The sequence below is a fragment of the Sturnira hondurensis genome, unplaced genomic scaffold (assembly GCF_014824575.4).
Source record: "Sturnira hondurensis isolate 20B ecotype Veracruz unplaced genomic scaffold, ASM1482457v3 Scaffold0002638, whole genome shotgun sequence".
In the NCBI taxonomy this organism is placed as follows: domain Eukaryota; kingdom Metazoa; phylum Chordata; class Mammalia; order Chiroptera; family Phyllostomidae; genus Sturnira; species Sturnira hondurensis.
In genome coordinates this window covers 11,056,856-11,076,565 of record NW_028075269.1, presented here as the reverse complement: position 1 = coordinate 11,076,565, position 19,710 = coordinate 11,056,856, and the positions used below count along the sequence as shown (strand labels likewise).

At 56.2% G+C, this 19,710-nt stretch overlaps 1 protein-coding gene across 1 annotated transcript in view; it reads right to left on the bottom strand.

Moving 5' to 3' along the window:
* Positions 1 to 4,142: 4,142 nt before the first annotated feature.
* Positions 4,143 to 19,710, bottom strand: part of NAT10 (N-acetyltransferase 10) — a 40,201-nt gene continuing 24,633 nt past the window's right edge. The window contains exons 14-29 of the mRNA XM_037040486.1: positions 19,311 to 19,461; positions 18,943 to 19,039; positions 17,666 to 17,782; positions 16,488 to 16,589; positions 16,316 to 16,390; positions 15,625 to 15,741; positions 14,662 to 14,795; positions 14,410 to 14,458; positions 11,082 to 11,178; positions 10,895 to 11,005; positions 9,844 to 10,016; positions 9,210 to 9,329; positions 8,780 to 8,878; positions 8,347 to 8,420; positions 7,265 to 7,348; positions 4,143 to 4,996 (exon numbers count right to left, since the gene is read on the bottom strand). Coding sequence (XP_036896381.1) covers positions 4,885 to 4,996; positions 7,265 to 7,348; positions 8,347 to 8,420; positions 8,780 to 8,878; positions 9,210 to 9,329; positions 9,844 to 10,016; positions 10,895 to 11,005; positions 11,082 to 11,178; positions 14,410 to 14,458; positions 14,662 to 14,795; positions 15,625 to 15,741; positions 16,316 to 16,390; positions 16,488 to 16,589; positions 17,666 to 17,782; positions 18,943 to 19,039; positions 19,311 to 19,461 — 1,712 coding nt within the window. The 3' untranslated portion in view covers positions 4,143 to 4,884. The remainder of the gene's footprint in view (positions 4,997 to 7,264; positions 7,349 to 8,346; positions 8,421 to 8,779; positions 8,879 to 9,209; positions 9,330 to 9,843; positions 10,017 to 10,894; positions 11,006 to 11,081; positions 11,179 to 14,409; positions 14,459 to 14,661; positions 14,796 to 15,624; positions 15,742 to 16,315; positions 16,391 to 16,487; positions 16,590 to 17,665; positions 17,783 to 18,942; positions 19,040 to 19,310; positions 19,462 to 19,710) is intronic.

The following is a 19,710-nucleotide window of genomic DNA, read 5'->3' as shown; positions in this document are numbered from 1 at the left end:
GCCAACCTCCGCTGGCTCCGGGCTTTCCTGGGAGGAGACGCAGCCTCAGGCCTGGACACTTGTCGTATGTGTGGACCAGACCCTGGGCACACGTTCTGGACAGCTTACTCTGGGTATCGCCTTCTTGAGCTATCTGGCCGCACCTTAGAAACTATTTATTCATCACAAGTCCTGGGCACGTCAGGCGGTGTCCCTTCGGTCACCTTGAAAAGCCCCCGGGGGCTTGCAACCCTGGAAAATATTTTTGACCAGCTGCTTGAGCTGGATGTACACAGGAAGAGGCGTTATTTTATTGCTGTAATATTGTATGATACTGTAACTATGCATTAATGTTGTCACTTACTGTAAATGTACTATGGTTTTATTAACAATAAACACTTGGTAACGATGGCCCTGGCCTCATCATTCCTGATAGAGCTGCTCCAAGTTCAGGGCTAGGAGAAGCCCATTCAGGACCAGACAGATACCCCAGGGCCCATGCCCTGGCTGCCTGGGGCTCCCATCTCTCAGAAACAAAGGACCACCCTACGAAAACCTCTGCCGTGGCCACCTGCCTGCTCCCTGCCCCACCCAGGACCTGAGCCTGGACCCAACCCTCACCAGCTCTGCCAGGGAGCAGGTCCTTGGCCTAGTGCTTCTCTTCTGTCCGATGACATAGCTGACACTACAAAGTAGCTCCGACTTGTTCAGTGCCTGTGGACTGCTGAGCGGGACAGAAGAGGTCTTCGTGGAGGGACCAGAGCCTGGGCAGGGGGAAGGTAGCTGCCAGGGGCTTTCTTCTTCCCAGGGCCCGGACCCCACCCCCAGCCCTCCCACAGGAGCTGTGGGGTCAGCCTAACAGTCTTTGTCAGCTCTTGCACAGTCCCAACCCGGGGGGCCCAGTGAGGTGGGGGCAGGGCCCTCTCCACCCAGGCCTGGCCTGATGGTGGGCACCTGTCCCTTGGTGGCTGCTGCCTCCAGGGCCTGACGAGCCCGAGCTGGCTGGGCCGCCTGGCGATGGAGAGGGGGCAGCGAGCTGGTGGCTCAGGCCCCAGTTTTCCAGACCCAGTTCCAGTTTAAGCACAAAGCCCAAGGGTTCCTGCCTGCAGAGGCAAACAAATTGCTACGGTCATGGGGAACACTGACCGAAGTGGCTGTAGGAATTGGGGGACAATGTGAAGATCCCATAGGTCTGTACCAGGGAAGGCCTGTTGCCCAGCTTTGCTGGATGGGGCCCAGGTCGGGCAGCTAGAGGCCCAGCCTGGGGCCCTGTCTGTGGTGAGGAGGGCCCTGCACGGACACACGGCGCCCTCTGGGGGCCACATGGAGGAGGTGCACTCCACAGCACCACCTCCTGGCAGAGGCCCTGTGAGGGGGGTTGAGGGGGCTAACCCTAACCCTCCCCATCTGCAGGGACTGCCCTTCAGGGGACCACCCTCCCCACAAGTTCCCCAAGCCCTGCAGGATGCCCCTCGCTCAATCACCCCACCTAAAGAGCAAGATCTAGATGCAAGCTGCCTCCGGAGGAGGCTCAGCCATTCCCTTTTCTTTTCTGCAGGAGGAGGGCAGGTTAGAAGGCGGTATGAGAGGGGCGGGGCTCCTTTGAGCCTGCATGCAGCAGAACACACTCTTATGAGAGCACTTAACAATTAGAAAAAAATCAGACATCCTTCCAAGGGACTAGGAGGCCGTGATAGAAACAGAGCTCGCCACCTTACCTTATCCTGGCGGCCACGCCTCCTCTGGGCCACTGCGTTCTCCAGCCGCCCGCTTCATCCCATCAGCAGCCGAGGTGGACTCAGGGGAGGTTGGGGGGGGAGTGAACCTCCCCTTGGCAGGAGTCCCTGGGAAACCAGGGGCTGAGGGACTCATCCCCTGCCAGCAGTCCCACAGGCCATCACGAGCTGGCGCTTACGCCACAGGAACCTGGGCCTCCTCTCCCAAGAAGCCCCCTTCAGATGTGAGGGACCCCAGCTGGACTGTGGCCTGGCCCTGCTTGCCTTCACCGACGCCTCCCATCTCCTCTCTGCCTGCTGCCTGTACCAGCTGATGCCAGGGGCACCACCACTTCCTCCCCCACCAAACCACCTAAACCACCTGAGAAATCCACAAGCCCCCCAACCCCCCTACCCTTTGCAGAATCCACACCTTCTACACTTAACCAATTTTCTACAGAACGTACACACTCCCTTCTCCCTAGTCTGAAGTCTGAATGCAGGCCCGAGGGGATGCCAGCCCCACCCCCACCTCCAGGCCTGAGGGCTGGCGGCTGCTGTGATAATGAGTCTACATTTCTCCAAGGTGACAGTCACTTATTTCCTCCCCTCCCCCAGCCTCAAGAGCCCCCTTTGTGTCCACTCCTGGTCACTCGGGAGTGCTCCGGGCCAGCGCCAGCCCCTCCCGGCTCGGGGATGGAGACCACTGGAGAATCTTCTTTGTTCGGGCTCCTTCAGCCCCTGCCCAGTCCCGCTGACAGCATCCGTAGCCGGCTGGGATGAATTCATTTCGCAAGCGATGTTTCCTGAGACAGCAAGCTTTTCAAATGTCGCTCTGTCTGGGGGCCAGATGGTGAGGTCTGGGGAGGCGTACCTTTCCAGGTTTGGGGGAGAGCCCAAGAGCACAACCATGAAGTGCAGAGGCCTGTTCAGGAACATTCGATTTGAAAAAATACAAGCCACCAACCAACCCAGGCTGCAGAGCAGGGACAGTGCTGGCCTGCGTGTGTGGGGAAGGGAAGGACCACGTCTGCAGGACACACAGCGTCTGCGCGGGGCACGCTCCCTGCCACCTTCGCAGGCTCCTCTGTGGCTGGGCCCTGGTCTGAGCACAGGGTCGCTCCTCCCTCAGTGCGTCAGCTCCGGGGCTGTGGCTCCTCAGGCCACACTCCGCGCCCAGGACCCAGACGTGCCAGGTGCTTGCAGTGGCCCGGGCACTGCTCTCGGCCTGTCCAGTTCAGCCCTCACCTCAGCCCTGAAGTCGCGATGGCGCTATGCACAGATATGGACGTGTATGGCAGGGAGAGGTGAGTGGTCGCCCAGGTCACAGAGGGGGTCAGGGCAGAGCCAGTGTCAAAGCCAGGCAGCCTGGCTCCACAGTGCCCCTTCCCGCACCCGGAGCCAAGCATAGGACAGGCCTTGGGGACGGAGTCGCCTGGGCTGGGCAGGTGGGGCCCACACCTGAGGGACGCAGGACAAGGGGCTGGTGTTTTAAGATGCCACCCAGGTCTGCCCCTTAGGGGTTCTGCCCATTTTGCTTTTGGCCACTCTAAGGAGATTCTTCTCTGAAAGGCCAGCTCAGGCACTTCTTGGGAAAAATGGATCAAAAATCATCTTCATCTCTCAGAGAACTTTCCTGCAGGCCTCACAGGGGTCCTCAGACAGGACGTTGCAGAGCCAGGCACAGGGGACAGTGCTTTTCCCTGCGGCCACACGTCCTGGGGGTGCGTGTTTCATCATCGCTGGCCCAGAAGCTCCCCGTTTCCGCATCCACATGTCTGATGGCCAGGAACCCGGTTACGCAGCAGGACTGAGGGAAGAATCTACTTGAACCCCTAGATCAGTCCTTCTAAAGTCTATGAAAAGCCACGGAAGAGCAGTAACCAAGGCCACATGAATTTTTCAGACAGAACAAGAGCAGAAGCTGAAGACAGATGCAGAGCTGAGAGGGACGTCATCGCTCCACCCACCGTGGCAGGAGGGCAGACCAGAACCAAAGCACCACTGAGCTGACTTTGACCTTGAGCCTCTCCTGCACTTGGAGACGTGGATAAGGAGCAACCCTACGGAGGACCTTCAGGGTCATGGTTTCCTAACCCAGTGTTGCATTTGGGATGGGAAAGTAGATGCTATCAAACAAACATACCAAAGTATGTGTGAAGCCACCAAGTAATTTCTGTCCCCAACAGATGGAAGGGACCAAACCACCTGACAGGAGCTAGGGAGGAAGAGGCAGAGCCAGCTGGCTTCCAGGCACCACACCACATGACTCAGAGTGACCACAGCGAACGCCAGCTGCTTCTCCCACAGGCTCCTGGGTTCATAAGCCCTGGCCACCCTGCCCAACCTCAGCTTCGATGCCAACACCCTCCAAAGCCCACCTGGCAACCAAGAGCCCCCAGAGGAACAGGGTGACGCCACCCCCACTGGTGCAGAGTCAACGAGCACTGGCAAGCCACTGGCCTTTCTAGGACATTATTTATTAAAAATGGACCCTCCGTCCCTCTCACACGCACCAGAAAAGGGGTCCTTCCCCAGCACAGTTTCCCGAACGAGTGGGTAAGAAGTGTAGTGTGGGGGATCCAAACATCACAGCCTTCCTGAGGACGAGGTCAGGCTCTCCCGGGGCACGGGGGCAGTAGGCCTACCGGAGCCAGGAGCGAATGGTACACAGCAGTACAGACCCCAGTGCCCCTGACAGTGGCCCGCCACGCCACCTGGGGGCACCGGCGCTCCCGCTGCTCCTGTCCCAGGGGTTTGGACAGGTCCACAACGAGAGGCGCAGGGCTCCACCAGCAGCCTCCTGGGCATCACCAGACATCGGAGCACTTAACTCTTGAGAAGGAACAAGGGTCAGCGTGGCTTCTACACATGGGAAGGAGTAAAAAAAAAGATGGGCCCCACACAAAACAAGAACTTACGGGACAGGAAGGCCAGGACTGGGGAGAGGAGAGACAGACCCTTGGCAGAGCCAGAGGTCTGCCCACCCATCGAGTTCCAAGCAGACCCGTTCAGAAGCGACTTCAGTGGATGGGGCTCAGTCCCCACGCTGAATTCCAGGCCAGCTTCTGGGCTGGCATGGGCTCCCGCTGCTTGGACAGTACAGGCCGCCGCCAGCCCAGCCAGGGACAGTTCAGAAAGTCAGGGTCCCTCACACACAGGTCAGCTGCTGACGCCCAGTGTCTCCGCACTACTTCTTCCGCTTCAGCTTCATATCTTTTTTGTGCTTCATATCTCTGTTTTTCTTCAACTTTTTGTTCTGTTTGGGTTCTTGTTTGGCTTCCAATTTCCTCTTCTTGTCACTAGAGGAAAAAGGAGCAGCAGCAGAAGGAATGAAGCAGGAACACACCTACCACCCTTTAGGCCACTCTGCTTGGGGGTTTCCACCCCCGGAACCATGAGCACACCTAGCAGGACAGACACGTTCGTTCTTTGCAAACCTATCAGCAGGCCAGGCACCGCCCTGGGGCTGGGGGTGGCCCACAGCAGCCCGGCCCTGCCCCAGCCAAGCTCCTGGTCTGTTGGGGACGGACCCACGTCTCGGCATCCGAAGCCCCAGTTCTCCAGAGCCCTGTGCGCCCGGCTCTACCACAGCTGCAAAAAGACCTACGGCGGCAACACAAGGAAGACCCCTGCACACTCACCACTCAGGATTTCCCTGGAAACCGACACGAGACCCCGGTGACCCTAACACAAAGCACGAGACGCCCAGGCGAACCCCATGATGCCTGCTGTGCATGTTTTACTCTTCCTAAACAAGAAGGAAGCCTGAGGAGCACTGACTCGGGGACGTGTGTCAGCTGGCCGGTGGACTCCTCACTGACAGGTCAGCGCGGGAGTCACCCACTTACGGCCTCCTTCCTCCCTTCTCGAGGTGAAAGGTTCTCCTCGGTGGCATTGTGCCCTGGGTACAAATACCTCCCTATGAGGAGGGACTGACAGTTCCGTCCAGGGCCACTGACACCGCCCGGATGAAGTGACCGCTCGGGACAAGGGAAGAAAGAACAGCGAGGCCTCGAGGCGCATGGAAGACAGGCATCAGCGGTCTCACCTGCCTGGGCACAGACTCCGCAGGCCCTCGGCCCTCGGGCACGGGCGCCACCACGCGGCCCGCACCGGCAGCGGCAGCCAAACCAGGGGCAGGAGGGACCCAGCCCCACGAGGGTGGAAACGGGCCTTCTCCATGCCACACACACTCCCTGCCCTTCTGGGCCAGTCAAGGCCACACACTCAAGGCCACGGCCACTGTGGGCCCTGTGCTGCACCTGCCATACTGTCCAAACAAGAAACTGGGTGACAGCAGGCTTTTGTGCCCCGTCAGAGAGCCTCTGGGGAGCAAGGCCAGCCCTGACGCCAGAGCGGAGACCCCATGGCAGGGCACAGAGACCGCCAAAGGGCCTATCTGATCTCTGGGACCAAGGGTTCCTAGAGGCACAGGACTTCCTCTTTCCAAACGTTTCCAAACTACACTCTCAGGAAAACCTTGTCAGTAACTATGGCAACACCAAGAACTCCCTCTGCCTACCCACCCCAGCTGGGCTGGAGGAGCCTCATCTCTCGAGGCACAAGGTGGGGAGGCCTCGTTCTCCACCCACCAGCGAAGGGTCTGCCCAGAAACCGTGGCCATCGACAAGTGAGACCCTCTGCAGAGGCACCACGTGGAGCAAAACTGTGCAGAGTGGTCCAGGGACCCCTGAGAAGCCCCAGGCCCTTCCAGGTGGTCCCCAAGGTCAAAACTATTTTCACAACACTAATACCTTACCTGCCTTTTTCATCTCTGTTCTCTCACAACTATCCAGTTTCCTGGAGGCTACCAGGTGTGTGACAGTACAAAAGACTGAATGTAGAATCACCAAGTATTAAAGAGATTTGCAAAAATGTGAATGTAGAACCATGCCCCTTTTCTTGCTGAAATTTATGATGAAACGGTATTTTTAAAAACCACCAAAACCATGAGTCTAGTATTAGACCATTAATTCTGAATGAATTAAAAGTTTCTCAGTATTTAACTTCTAATGTCAGAAATACGACCAGATAACCCACAAGCCCGTGGGGTCCATCAGTAACCTTTATGAAGAGATGTGAAGCCCCAAACCCTGAGAACGGCTGGCTCAGAGGGGCGTGCAGCAGGGACACTGCGGGCTCTGCAGTGGACTGAGCCGGACAGATCCTGGCCCCGCCTCTTACTAGCTGTAGGTCCTTGGGAACGTACTTAACACCTTCAAGCCTCAGCTACTTCATTTAAAGCAGCAACACAGCCACTGCCTCACGCTGTCCTGAGGGTGCACAGGAGGCTGCACTAAGACCTACAGGAAGGGCTCAGTCCCTGGCAACAGGGGACTGTGCCCTCAAGCCCACCTTCCTGTGCGTCTGGGGGGTACAGGGGTGCGGAGACCCAGGCCCAGGAGACGCCCCTGCCTGGCCTGCAGCGGGTGCGCTACGGAAGGAGCAGCCCCCAGAGGGAAGGGCAGTGACTGTCTCCCCCGGGGTGTGCTCCAACCTGTTTCCCGATGAAGTGGCGAGAGAAGCCCAGTGGCCAGGCTATCCGCACGTCGCGCATCAGCCCTCACCTTTTCAGGCTGACGATCGAGGCGTTCTGCCCAGCTTTGTTTAAAACCTCATTCCACTCTTCGTCATCCCCACGGATGACGTACCTAAAACAATTGAGGGAAGTATCAAAGCCTGCTCCAAGCAAAAGGGGGTGCTTGAAACGAAGTCGGATGGTGACAGCACCCTCACCGGACATGTGCTGCCGCTGCAAGGCCAGAGCAGCAGGCAAGGGACCAGGCCTGAGCAGGCCCGAGAGACCTTGGGCCAGGAGGGTCCCAGCCCACCGGCAGGCGCCTGTGATGGGGACAGTCCTGCATGGGGCGCCACTGCCCAACTTCTCCCAACTCTAACTGCCCACCAAAGAAGTCTGGCTATCACCCCCACCATCTTCTTGCTCCCCCCACCTCCAAGTGCCCACAAGCCCTGGAACTGCGCCCCGCCCCACCCTGCCCCACCCCTTGGGGTCTGGAGGTCACAGCAAGTCAAGGTTCTAATATTGCAAAGCTGATGGCCGAGCTCAAAACCCTGCCCAGGGACCCCAGCCACCTCCCCCGTCCCGTGTCCAGTAACCGCCATCAGTAATGACCCCGCAACTCCAGGACTAAAGGTCAGAAGGGCACAAAGGCCACCAATCCTGGCGTTGCTATTCACATCAAGCTACAGGGAAGGCAGTACCCTGCTGGAGCTCAAGGGGAACTAGGATTCCTAGTAAGGGGATTTGTTGCATTGTTTGTTGGTAGTAGAATCCTTTCTTCAAACAAATTCACGTGCAAAAGCCAAATACAGAGAAGTGGCGTCAGAGCGGATGCTCATCAACTAGCAGCCCCTTCCCTGAGGCACGACCTGGAACCCGAGGGGTCTGGGGCATAACTTAACGTCAGGGGGCAGAGCTGATGTGGGGAGACCAGGTCCTCCAAAGTCACGCAAAAGTGAATCAGGAGAGTTTTAGCTGTTAGTGTTTCTAAAAGCGGTCCCATGAAACACAGCTTCCAGGGCACCCAGGCCCCGGGCTGAGGGACAGGAGAGACCTGCAAACGGATTCCATAGGCACCAGAAGCCCAGGCAGAGCCTTCGCTTCCCACGAGCAGCGCGAGGGCCTTACTGAGAGAGGTCCATGTTCTTCAGCTTCCCCACTTCTTTCTTGTGCTTCTCCTGGAATTCCTTGGCTGCTTCATCCTACGGCCGAGGCCCCGCAGACGGGGTAGGTCAGAGCCAAGCAGGGGACAAGTCGCAGAAACAGGTGAGGGGCAGACTGTCGCCACGATGAGCAGCCCTCCTGCTCCTCAGTTCACCCCCTCCACTGTCGCAGGCGGCGCTTACCCAGCGTAAACAAATATACAGCCCTCATTCCCACACAACCAGCTCACAACAGCAGCTAGACTGCTTGTGCACCCCTGGGGCAGGCACACACAGGGAGAGACGGTCACTCACACCCACAGACGTCAGCACCAGCGAGCTTGGCCAGTACAGGGGACTCTTGCTAAAGGGAACCGGGCACACGTCCAGCACGCACGAGGCCTTCAGCGGCTGCGTACCAGGTCATCGCTCAGCGTCTTCATCGTGGGCTCCATGACCACATCCTTCACCGCCACCATCTGCTCCTCAATGGCCTTTTCCTGCACTTCGCTGAAGAGCTACAAAAGACAACGACCAAGAGGCGGATGATGGAGTGGCAGCAGGGACCTGTCAGCACCAACCCCACGTGGTCAGGAGCCCATGTGCCCACAGTCCAAGTACAGAAACACAGACAGCTCAGACACCAGACACCCAGCCGTGGCGCCTCCAGGGAGAACACTGCAGACGCGGCCGCAGCCCCCATGTCATGGCCTCAGGCTGTGCATGCGTGCAGGCGGCAAGCTGCAGCCAACAGGGCCAAACATACAACCCATCCATATGGGGGCGGGGAGAGGGCTGTTACCGTACAGTACCCAAACCGACCAACACTGTGCCCTTGGCCATGGTTACCTTCACGACCTTGCGGATGAGCCGGTTGAAAAGTCCCATCAGCTGGCCCGAGGGCAGCTCAATCTCCTTTTCCAGCTGGTCCACGGACTTATGCTGCAGGCCAAGCCCCAAGAGAAGAGCCTGGAGAACAGAAAGCCTTCTGAGTGGCCGCCGGGCCAGGCCTTGCCCAGCAAAGGGCACTGACAGAAAGGGCGCTGCCCTATCTTGACCAAAGCCACCTGGTACAAAACATTGACCACCACTGTGTAGTTTGGAATCTTCTCTCTCACCCTTTTATTGAAATGGCTGAGCAACACTCCCTCTTCCTAAAACCCCCAGACTAACTTATCTTGACAAGCGCTGCTTCGAAGCTACTTTGCAGAAGTCCGTGGCGCTCCGAGACCCCTGCTAAGGTGCAGGGAGAACGAGGGCAACGTGGCAGAACGTGGGCTCCAACGGCAGCTCCTCCCTCCTAACTGCACGGCCGCGCACATGCCTCCACGTCAGAGCCCCCGTGTGCACCATGGGGGACCTCTCCCCGCCCATCAGAATTAAATGCACAGAATAATGTCCAAACATCCAACCAAACATCCAGCAGGAAACTCACTCTGCAAACCCAGCCTTTCTCCCAGCACACAAGCAGCAGGTGACCTACCGACTGGGCAGCGGACAGCGCCAGGTCCCCCAGCTGGTTCAGGAAATACAACCGGGAGATGGCTGGGATCATGTCCATGATGAGGTGATAGTCGACCATGCTGCGTGAATACATCTCCAGCCTCTTCAGGTCGTAGGGGAGAAACAGGGCTTCCAGCTCCTCCCGGCGCAGGGCTGCACAGGTGACAGAGCCACAGGGGTCAGGGCAGTCCCTGGGTGGCACCCCACAGCTGCTCCTCCACTGGCCCTTCAGCCCAAGCAGGACGGCAGAGGGGCCACCGGAAAGGGCCTGCCTCCTGACACAACACGGCACCCGGGCAGCCCTGGCCCCGCTCCTGCCAAAGGGAGGGGGCTCTGGGCCATGCAGCGGGCAAGTGGCATGTGACCCGTACCCAGAGTTCCAGGCCAACACATCGGCCCAAGCCCCCCTGCCCCAGGGTCAGAGGGACAGAACACTCCTCCCCCACCTGGTCACTGTCCTCAGGACCCATTTCACAGAAAGCAGGCCTGCTGTGTCCCGCTTCAGGGACAGTGGTTTTCAAAACATAATGGGCAAAACAAAACGCACACACACATTCAGCAAGAGGAAAGCAGGAGCCCAGAGCCGTTAATTCACCAACCTTACACTTCTTCGTATTTTAAACAAACAGAATTTGCAATGCCCAGCGCACCTCCACGTGCCGGCCACAGACGGGCGGCAGCATATGCTCCTCACAGTTTCACAAATGAGGACACTTGAGCCTCGGAACAGAGCTAGTCACCCTGTTCCCAGCATTCAAATCGGGTTCCATGATTCGCTAGCTGAACAACCTTATAGGACGTCTCTGAAGTCAAATCACATCCCCAAAGTCCTATTATGCAGAAACCTACTGTGGCAGCGCCCCTAAGGCAGACAGATCAGGGCCGGCTGAGCAGAGGCACCCGGGGAGAGGCAGGCCTGGGACCGGCCCCTGAGTTCCCAGCCCCCCCCCCTTTCTGGACTACCACACGCTCCTCCTACTTCCACCCAACCGAGCCACCACCAGCCCCCCACGCCACCCCACCCGGCTCACCCGGCTGTGCCGGCTTCCCGATGCTCCTGTTCTGAATGATGTTCAGCGCCAGGGCAGGCGAGAAGGTGCTGAACTGGTAGGACAGCAGAGCTAGGAACCGCCTTCGGAAATCTGTGGGGGACAGCCGGAGTCAGAGGGCTAGGAGCCCCTGCCCGTCACCCACTGTCCCTCTTCCGCTCAGAAGCACCTTTCCAGAAGGCCGCGAGCCAGGCTCCCTGCTCGGCCTCGCTGTCATCAGTCAGCGTCTTCAGCATGATGCATGAGTGTTCTCCAGTCAGGTCATTCTGGAAAATGCAGATTCCTGACTGGCACCAGCGCCCCCTTTAGCCAACAACCCGTCATCGCCAAAGGGTAAGAGCGCAAATGAAAGGCTCGGTGCTCCCACGGGCCTTCCCTTCTTCCCCAGCTGGGAGCCGTGCCCTCGCCCTCACATCCTCACCTGGCATCACTCCCTACACCAGGGCTTTCATGCTGCCCTGCAGCTTCTCGGATGCCATGGCAACGGCACAGAGCTGCTCAGCCTTCAGAGCACCACTTCCGCCCTAGACCCACGGAGTGAGCCACACGCTGGCGCAGGCAGATTATGGACTCGGGTTATCACAGCTTCAACTCCACACGATCCAGTTAACATGTTTTTGTGCCTTATGGTAAAAACTTTACATCCGAAATCTAGAGTGTCCATGCTGGCCACCAGTTTGCAAGTGCAGGCCTCTTCAGGTGCTAAAACAGCGACCACAGGTTTCTAAACTTCTACCACAGGGCAACAAAGCCCCACCCCGTAAACACATCTCACGGATCTCAACATCCGTGTGACAAAAGGCCGCACCAAGTGAGCGGCACACAGCACGAAGTCACACTGAGGGCACGCCGAACTCCACGGGTCGCACTCTTGCAGCCGACCGCCGACCTCAGATCCCAGGCCCCACCTCTCAAACACGCAGCGCCCTGAGATGCTGGCTTCGTGCTCTCCGAAAACCAAGGCTCCAACACGCCTCCCTCTCTGCAGATGACCCTCCCTCACCGAGAAAACAGAAGCATTCAGAAAAGAACTTCATCCTCCCAACACCAACGCAGCCTGCTGGCCGACACCATCCGTACCTACACTCTGCCTTCCCTCTCTGAAGGACGAGGAAGCCACCTTTCCTCCCACCCCCCCACCCCCCTTGAGGCCGGCATCCCTGTGATCACACCCCTCTGAGGCACTGTTCTGTGCATGATTTCTGCAGGATCACACCTGCAGGAGACCGACAGGTTCTACCACCTCCCGTCTGATAAACCCCCTTAACTCTAGTCTCCCTCCAGAACCCCACTTCCCAGCTCCCTTTTGCTTTGTGTAGGACTCATCTATTGTCTATTTCTCGCCTCCCATTCTCTCCAGTCACATTGCACTGAAGCCGTTTTTACTCAGATCATGAACACTGAGAAGTCCAACAGCCAATTGTTCTTCCTCATCTCAGTTGTTTTCTGAAAAGCAATCGACGCCCCTTCTGGAAACGCTCACGCATCCTGGCTGGGACACCAACCCCTGCCGTTCTCCTGGGACCAAGCGGCTCCTCCTCATTCCCCTTGCTGTCCGTTCCTCCCCATTTCTCCCAACACCAACGATTCCAAGGCCTCGCCCTCTTCTCTAGCCCCCTCAGTCATGCTTTCAATAGTTTTAAATACTGATTCATTCACGGAACAAGAGAACAGATAATAATACTCTGTATCTGTCGGTTCCTCATCTTCAGAGTCAACCAACCACACACCCAACAGAGTCAGGAAAGGTTACATTTTACTGACGTCTACTATGTAGTTAGGTCTCCTATGGTTGATGAGCTGAACACATACTGCTTTTCTTGCCCTTATACCCTAAACAACACAGAATAGCAACCATTTACACAGCATTTACATCGCACTAGGTTTTGTTAGTAGTCTAGAAATGATTTCAAGTACAAGGAAGAGCACGTGTAGGCTATGTGCGAACACTGAGCCATTTTATATAAGGGACATCAGGGTCACCAGGGGCAGGGGGTGGGAGCTGTTTTGAAACAGTCCCTGTGGATCCAAAGAGCTGACAGCATTTACGGACACATGCTGTACAGAGTAATGCTATTAAGTTCTGGGGTCACAGCAGTGAAGACCAAAAATACTTGCCCCCCCAAATATATCCTATTAGGAATGTGCCAATGACCCCCAAACCACCTCCACTTCCAACCCCCTCCTTGAACCCCGGACTCCTGCAGTCACCTGCCTACCCCGTATTTCCACAGGAATGGCTCTCAGGCATCTCACGTGACTATGCCCCAAACGTTCCCGCTTTTCTCTCCGGTGGGTCTCATCTCAGCAAAGCGCAGCACCCACGCCCCTTCCTCAAGCCAAAAATCTAGGACTTTATTCTCGATCTGTTCACTAGTCTTCAACATCCAACCCTTCGGTGCCCGTCAGCTTAACCTCCAAAACACACCTCCTAACTGGCCGCCTGTCTTCACTGCTTGACCTCCAGACCAAACCACCACATCTCGTAATCGCTCCTCTCCCTGCCATCGTCTGTCCACTGTCTCTAAGCCCCAACGAACATGAAGGCAACGCAGGGTCCTTACTTAGACCTAACTGCCCACCGCCCAGTGCTCTCAGGAACTCCCTGGCCACGCCGGCACTCCTTTATTTCCTTCACTCAATCACCAAGTTCAGGTCCACCTCAGGTCCTTATGCTCATTGCACCTCTGCTTAAAAACACTCTCTTGCCCTGGCTGGTGTGGCTCAGTGGATTGAGCACCGGCCTGCAAACCAAAAGGTCGCCAGTTCAATTCCCAGTCGGGGCACATGCCTGGGTTGCGAGCCTGGAAGAGGCAACACATGTTGATGTTTCTCTCCCTCTCTTTCTCCTTCCTCTCCCCTCTAGAAATAAACAATTAAAATCTTCAAAACAGACGAACAAAAAACACTCTCTTTTTCACAGCTGTTCCATTCTGATCATTCAGGTTTCAGTTCAAAAGGTCACCCTTTAGAGACCTAAAAATGTATTTGTTCACTTTTCTGTTGCCTATTTCTACCCATTAGAAAATAAGCGTCATGGCATAGCTTGCTCACCACCTGATTCACTGTAGGTTGCTAAATAAAAAAAGCTTTTAGTGAACTGACGATCACAAATTCTTTCCCTCCCATAATAATCCTCTTTGGCTTTGTCATGCCCTCTTCTCTTAAAACCGCTTCGCTCCTTTTCTTTTCAAAGGAAATCCAAGGAGGCCCCAGGTTACAGGCTTCCAGAATTCGATCCCTCTCAACTATTTTACAATCCGGCACCACACCCGGGTGCTCCAGGAGCGGACTACGCAGTGGAGGGTGAACAGGTGCCCACACTGCCTTCCAGTGAGGACAGGCCTTCTGGGGTCCGTTGGAACGACCGACCTCTGGGAGGCATGGGACACCTGCTCAGAGCAGAGCAGGGGCCACCGGGGCTCTATGCAAGGACAGACCTGTCACCAGCTGTAATCACAAACCCACACCCCTCCTCTACCAAACACCTCACTCACCGGGGTCTGTCTCAAATAAACAGGAACAAACCCAGCTCGTTTCCAGAACCTACAAAGACACAAAGAGAACATGGTCACTATGTGTGCATTCTGACAGCTGACAGACGAAGCTGGGAAGGGCCAGGAGGGACAGGGAGTCGACAAGCGTCTGACAAGGACCCATTGGAAAGGCAGACGCAGGCCCACAGAACCCTCAATTCAGACGCCAAGGCCCGGGGGTGGCCCAAAGAGGAAGGACGGGCGAAGCCTTACTTGAGGAGCCGGGGGGTCAAGCCATAGGACACACCCAGGTAATCCAGGCGCTCAGCAGGCCTCTCGTTCAGTTTGAGGAGCAAGGGAGGCAGGTCCTTCCGGGGGGTGACAACTTCTTCCAACAAGCTCACAGCCTAGAGGACATCAGGGGAAAGCACAGTCCACCCGGCCGAGGGAAAGGAAGGTGAGTGACACTCCCTGGCACCGCCACCACACCAGGCTCTAGACGGAACAAAACACACACCTGGGAGAGCTTCTCGGTTTGTCCCCATGGTTTTTAAAATCCAGGAACACCAGTAAGTCCAGTGCTCATTCCTAAGTACACGGACCCCTCAGAGAAGCACGGAATCACACTGCTCAGATCCAGAATGCATAACAGCCCCAGGGTTAGAAACATCTAACAGATTTACGAAGAGAAAAGGCAGGGTTCTGAAGATGCAGGCTGAAAGCCCAGGTCTACCGCTGGATGGCTCTGTGACTTGGGAAGTGACAAGCCCCTACCCCACCTCTGCAACAGGCACACTGCAAAATTCCAACGGATGTGTGCAGAGTGCTGTTCCAGTTCCTAGTGTTGCCACACTCCTTACCAAGGAAGACACTTCACCAAGCCTGGGCTTAGTACTGAGGGGGTAGATTTGAGAGGGTGGTTTTAAACTGGGATGTGCATTACCATCACCTGGGAGCTTGTTAAGACTCACGTTACTGGGCCTCACCCAAGCTTCTGACTCCAGTCTAGAGCAGGACTCAAGAATCTGCATTTCTAACAAGTTTCCAGGTAATGCTAATGATGCTAAGCTGAAGATCTCAAATGTTAGGCTCAAGCAAGCAGCAGCTTCTTCCAAAACGGGAGCAAGAGCCGGCTACTACTCAGAGAAAGCAGGCCACTGCACAGTTCTTGGTGATGCTCCCGAAGACCCAGGGAAGAATCCCCCAGGAACCAGGAGTTCAGCCAAATTTGCTTACCTCGCTGCTGACGGTGTGAATTTCTTGTGATGTCTCAACAACCTTCTCCTCAAGACAAGGGAACCTGCCTTCATAGTACATCTGCAGCAGCTGCAGAGCTCGGCTCCCGTAGCCCATCTGTGAGCACACACAGGGCAAAGGAAGAGGTGTTCAGTCTGTCTGAACACCTGCTACGCCCCCGTACTGCTCCCAGAAAGTTTCCACTCTGGGTGCAGCTGCTCTTGACAAAGAACCAACAGATTCCCTCAGAGGCCAGAGCAGAGACCTAACCACTGGGCGCAGTACGGCCCTCGCCCTTGCACCGTGTAGCCCATCGAGAAGAGCCCTTTGCCACCTGAGCTCGAGGCCGGCCGGCCGGCCGGGACTGCTGGTCAGCAGGTCAGCAAGCCCAACCCGGCCTCTCTACAGCGAACCCCTCAGTGGGGATATCCAAGGGACAGGAGGTAACAAAAGTAGGCCTGGTTCACGAGCCCCATCCTCACAAAGGAAGAGCAAGCATGTATAATCGCCCTGTCCACCCCCGGCCCCCAGCCCCCAGCTCCAGCAAACTCCATAGCAGGGAAGGGCCTAAAACCGCTTGCTCCTGACCAGCTTCGCCTTCACACAGCCACATACACCTGCCCTAACAAGCCAGCACACAGCTGCGGTCAGTTACAGCACACCAGGGCTCAGAGGCGCCAGGACACATTACCCCTTGATAATCCGGGTGAACAGCAAGGCGAACCACCCTTCCACCTGAAAGACCACCGAAGTCTGGATCTTGGAACTGCAGGGAGACACAAGCCAGCAACTTACAACACAACACGTCCTCTGACACCACCAGCTGCACTCACACTGACGTGCCAGGGAAAGGGCTTCGTCACCTGTTCTGACACGGTCCACGGAATCAGGTCTCCCGAAGCCTTCTTCCCCCGAGACAGGCTGCTCAAGATGGACTGGCGAGAAATCTCCCCCTCCAGGCACACCTGTGGGGGAGGCAGGGCCGCGCAGACAGGCAGGCCAGCCCAGGGAGAGAGCCGTTCACAAAACTTCACCTACATTCTGCTGCTTCTTGGACTAGGCCAGCTGCTTCCACCCCAGGTCAGACTTACCCCTGACTCGGCCTTTCTGATGGAAGTTTCATCACTACACCCCACAGGTACCCTAACACTGTCACTAACAAGGCACAGGACTGACATCTTCCTGGACCAAAGAGCAAAACCACACTAGGAGGGCTCCATGCATGGTGAGCATGGGCACACACCGCTAAAGACACAGCATGCTCCTGCAGCGCTGTATGAAACAGTGGGAACATACGAGGACTCAAGTATCTGACAGGAGAAGAGTTAAACATAATACCGGGCATGCAAGTAATGAAATACAATGCAGCCTGTAACAACGATGCGGGTTAGCCCTGCCAGGTGGCTCAGTTGGTTGGAGCAGCATCCTGTGCACCAAGGGCTGTGAGTGTGATCCCCATCAGGGCACATACCTAGGTTTCAGGTTCACTCCCCAGTTGGGAGGCTTATGGGAGGCAACCAACCAATGTTTCTCACACTGATGTGTGTGTGTGGGGGGGGGGGGGCTGCCTTTCCCCTCTCTCTAAAAATTAATAAAATATATCCTCAGGATAAAAAATTGTGCATATTATAAATATTTGACACACTGCAAGAAAAAAAAAGATTACCAAGCACTATGAGCCCATGCTTATGAAAAGGCAAAACAATGCAGAAATGCATAAACACACGCCAGGCGTTTAAAACACTTTTCCTATCAGTTTCTTCTAATTTCCTAAGTACCATGTACTGCTTTTGTAATAAAGGAACAAACAGTTCTGTGGTAGAAAGAGCTCTGTGTCAAAATACGAGTGGCCAGTTCCTGACTCTCACCCACCCAGGAGCAGCGGGCCCTCGGGCTTCTGTCCAAGGTGCTTGCTCCAGGAACACCAGCCTCTTGGCTGCAGACCAGGAGTCTACAGCGTCCCCTTCCACGCTGCGTTTGCTGAGCCACTATCCCTTTTGACTTCCAAAATCAATGCCACAGGATGCCTCTGCTTCCGTACCTGGACAACAGCAAGCACTTCAGGAAGGGCATTCTGGGTGGGGGGCACAGGAGGCAGGAGGCAGAAGAGATGGTGGGCCGGTGCATCCGAGAGCATCTGGAGGTCATTGGGAGAGTTCTGCGGACACGACCACGGGTCAGTGAGAAACACTCCTCTTGTTGTCCTCTACTCAAGACGCTACTTGCAGTCAGTGGATGGCTGGAGTGCTGCCTTCCCCGAAGCTGGGCGATGGGCAGACACCCTGCGAAGTGCCTATCTACTCTCTTGGGCAGTCGGTCTGAGACTTCAGGTGGGACTCGGCCGAAGTGGGACTTGGCCTCAAACGTTTGCCTTCACCTGCCCAAGAGTGCTGAGGCTGCAGGGTGGCACTGCCCACTGCCCAGCTGGGACACGAGCTCTGTCCTGACAAGAGGCTGCCACTCCAAGAAAACCTGTCACCACTCCTGACACCGACTCTTCCACCTTCCACTAACGGGCATCCATGAAACCGCTACCCAGACATCCTGCACATGTCCTTTCCAACATGCTCTTTAGTTGTCAAGACATTCAAATATTCTAAATTCTCAGTCACTGCTCCCCCAAAGTAGCCCGGAGGAACAAGGCTGATTTCAGGTCAAAAAGCAGCAACTGCTATGTCACCTGGGCCTAAGAGCTTAGCAGACAGGGGAGAAACGGAGCAGCCCTTTAAAATGGGCGATGCTCCCCCTCCCCAGTGCCCAGGCATGGAGCTACACACAGGAATTCCACACTCTGCGGGCAAAGCTGGAAGCCCAAGGATCTCAACAATAGTGTGAGATGCAATTTCTCCACCAAGGTCACTGGCCCTTGCCGATGTCAGGACACTGAAGTCCCCGTGGACGTCATCTGACCCACTCTACTGCGTAACAGAAGATGCAAAAGGCCAAGTAAAAGGGGGCTGTCGGGGCTGGAGTGCACCCGAGGGCTAGCGGCAGTCACCTTGTAGTGGGAAGCCACGTAGAGGGCCATAAGCCGCTGCAGGAAGATTTCGGAGGCCTTGTGGTAGCAGAAGAGGGTGTCTCTGTTCACATAGTACCTGGGTTTGGAGTTAAGCCATCAAAACAAATCAAAGACAGCCCACAACAGGACATACTACTCCCAAAGGTGACCTGGAAGGGTGGGTTCCCCTCACCTTGGGAATGGGGACCCTGCGTCCCGAGCAGAAACACATCAGGGAAAGAAAGGAGAGGAATTGAGAATGCTCAGCTTTCCCCTCTCCGTAGAAGCCAAGGGCCAAGCCTTTCCCGTAACCCTNTCACCTTATAGTGGGAAGCCACGTAGAGGGCCATAAGCCGCTGCAGGAAGATTTCGGAGGCCTTGTGGTAGCAGAAGAGGGTGTCTCTGTTCACATAGTAGCTGGGTTTGGAGTTAAGCCATCAAAACAAATCAAAGACAGCCCACAACAGGACATACTACTCCCAAAGGTGACCTGGAAGGGTGGGTTCCCCTCACCTTGGGAACGGGGACCCTGTGTCCCAAGCAGAAACACATCAGGGAAAGAAAGGAGAGGAATTGAGAATGCTCAGCTTTCCCCTCTCCGTAGAAACCAAGGGCCAAGCCTTTCCCGTAACCCTTCCCCCCTCCTCCCCCTGCCCCTCCACGGGGTACACGGAGCCCAGGAGGATACAGGTCACAGGCCTCGGGGAGCGGGCAGCCTGACACGATCCGGGTAATGTTGAGGCAGTCCAGGCACAGCAGGTCGTTCAGCCACTTCTCCACCGCATCCCCCGGGGCGTAGCGGATGGACTCCTGCAGGGACACCTCATGCAGTGTTCGCGCTGTGTCCGCAAAACACACACATACACAATGAGAAATGATTATTAAGTACTTTTTGGGTCAAAGAGCAAAGCAAATGTTTTACTGTATCTTTGTCACAGCGTGCCCACATAAATACGGCTGGAGAATTTAAACTGAGTGGTTTTGGTTCTGGCGGATGAGCGCCTTGCCGGGACACCGATCCCAAAGGGCTCCCACTAAGTCGATGCGACTGAGCCCCGGGGTGGGGACAAACAAGAGTGCCACCACCA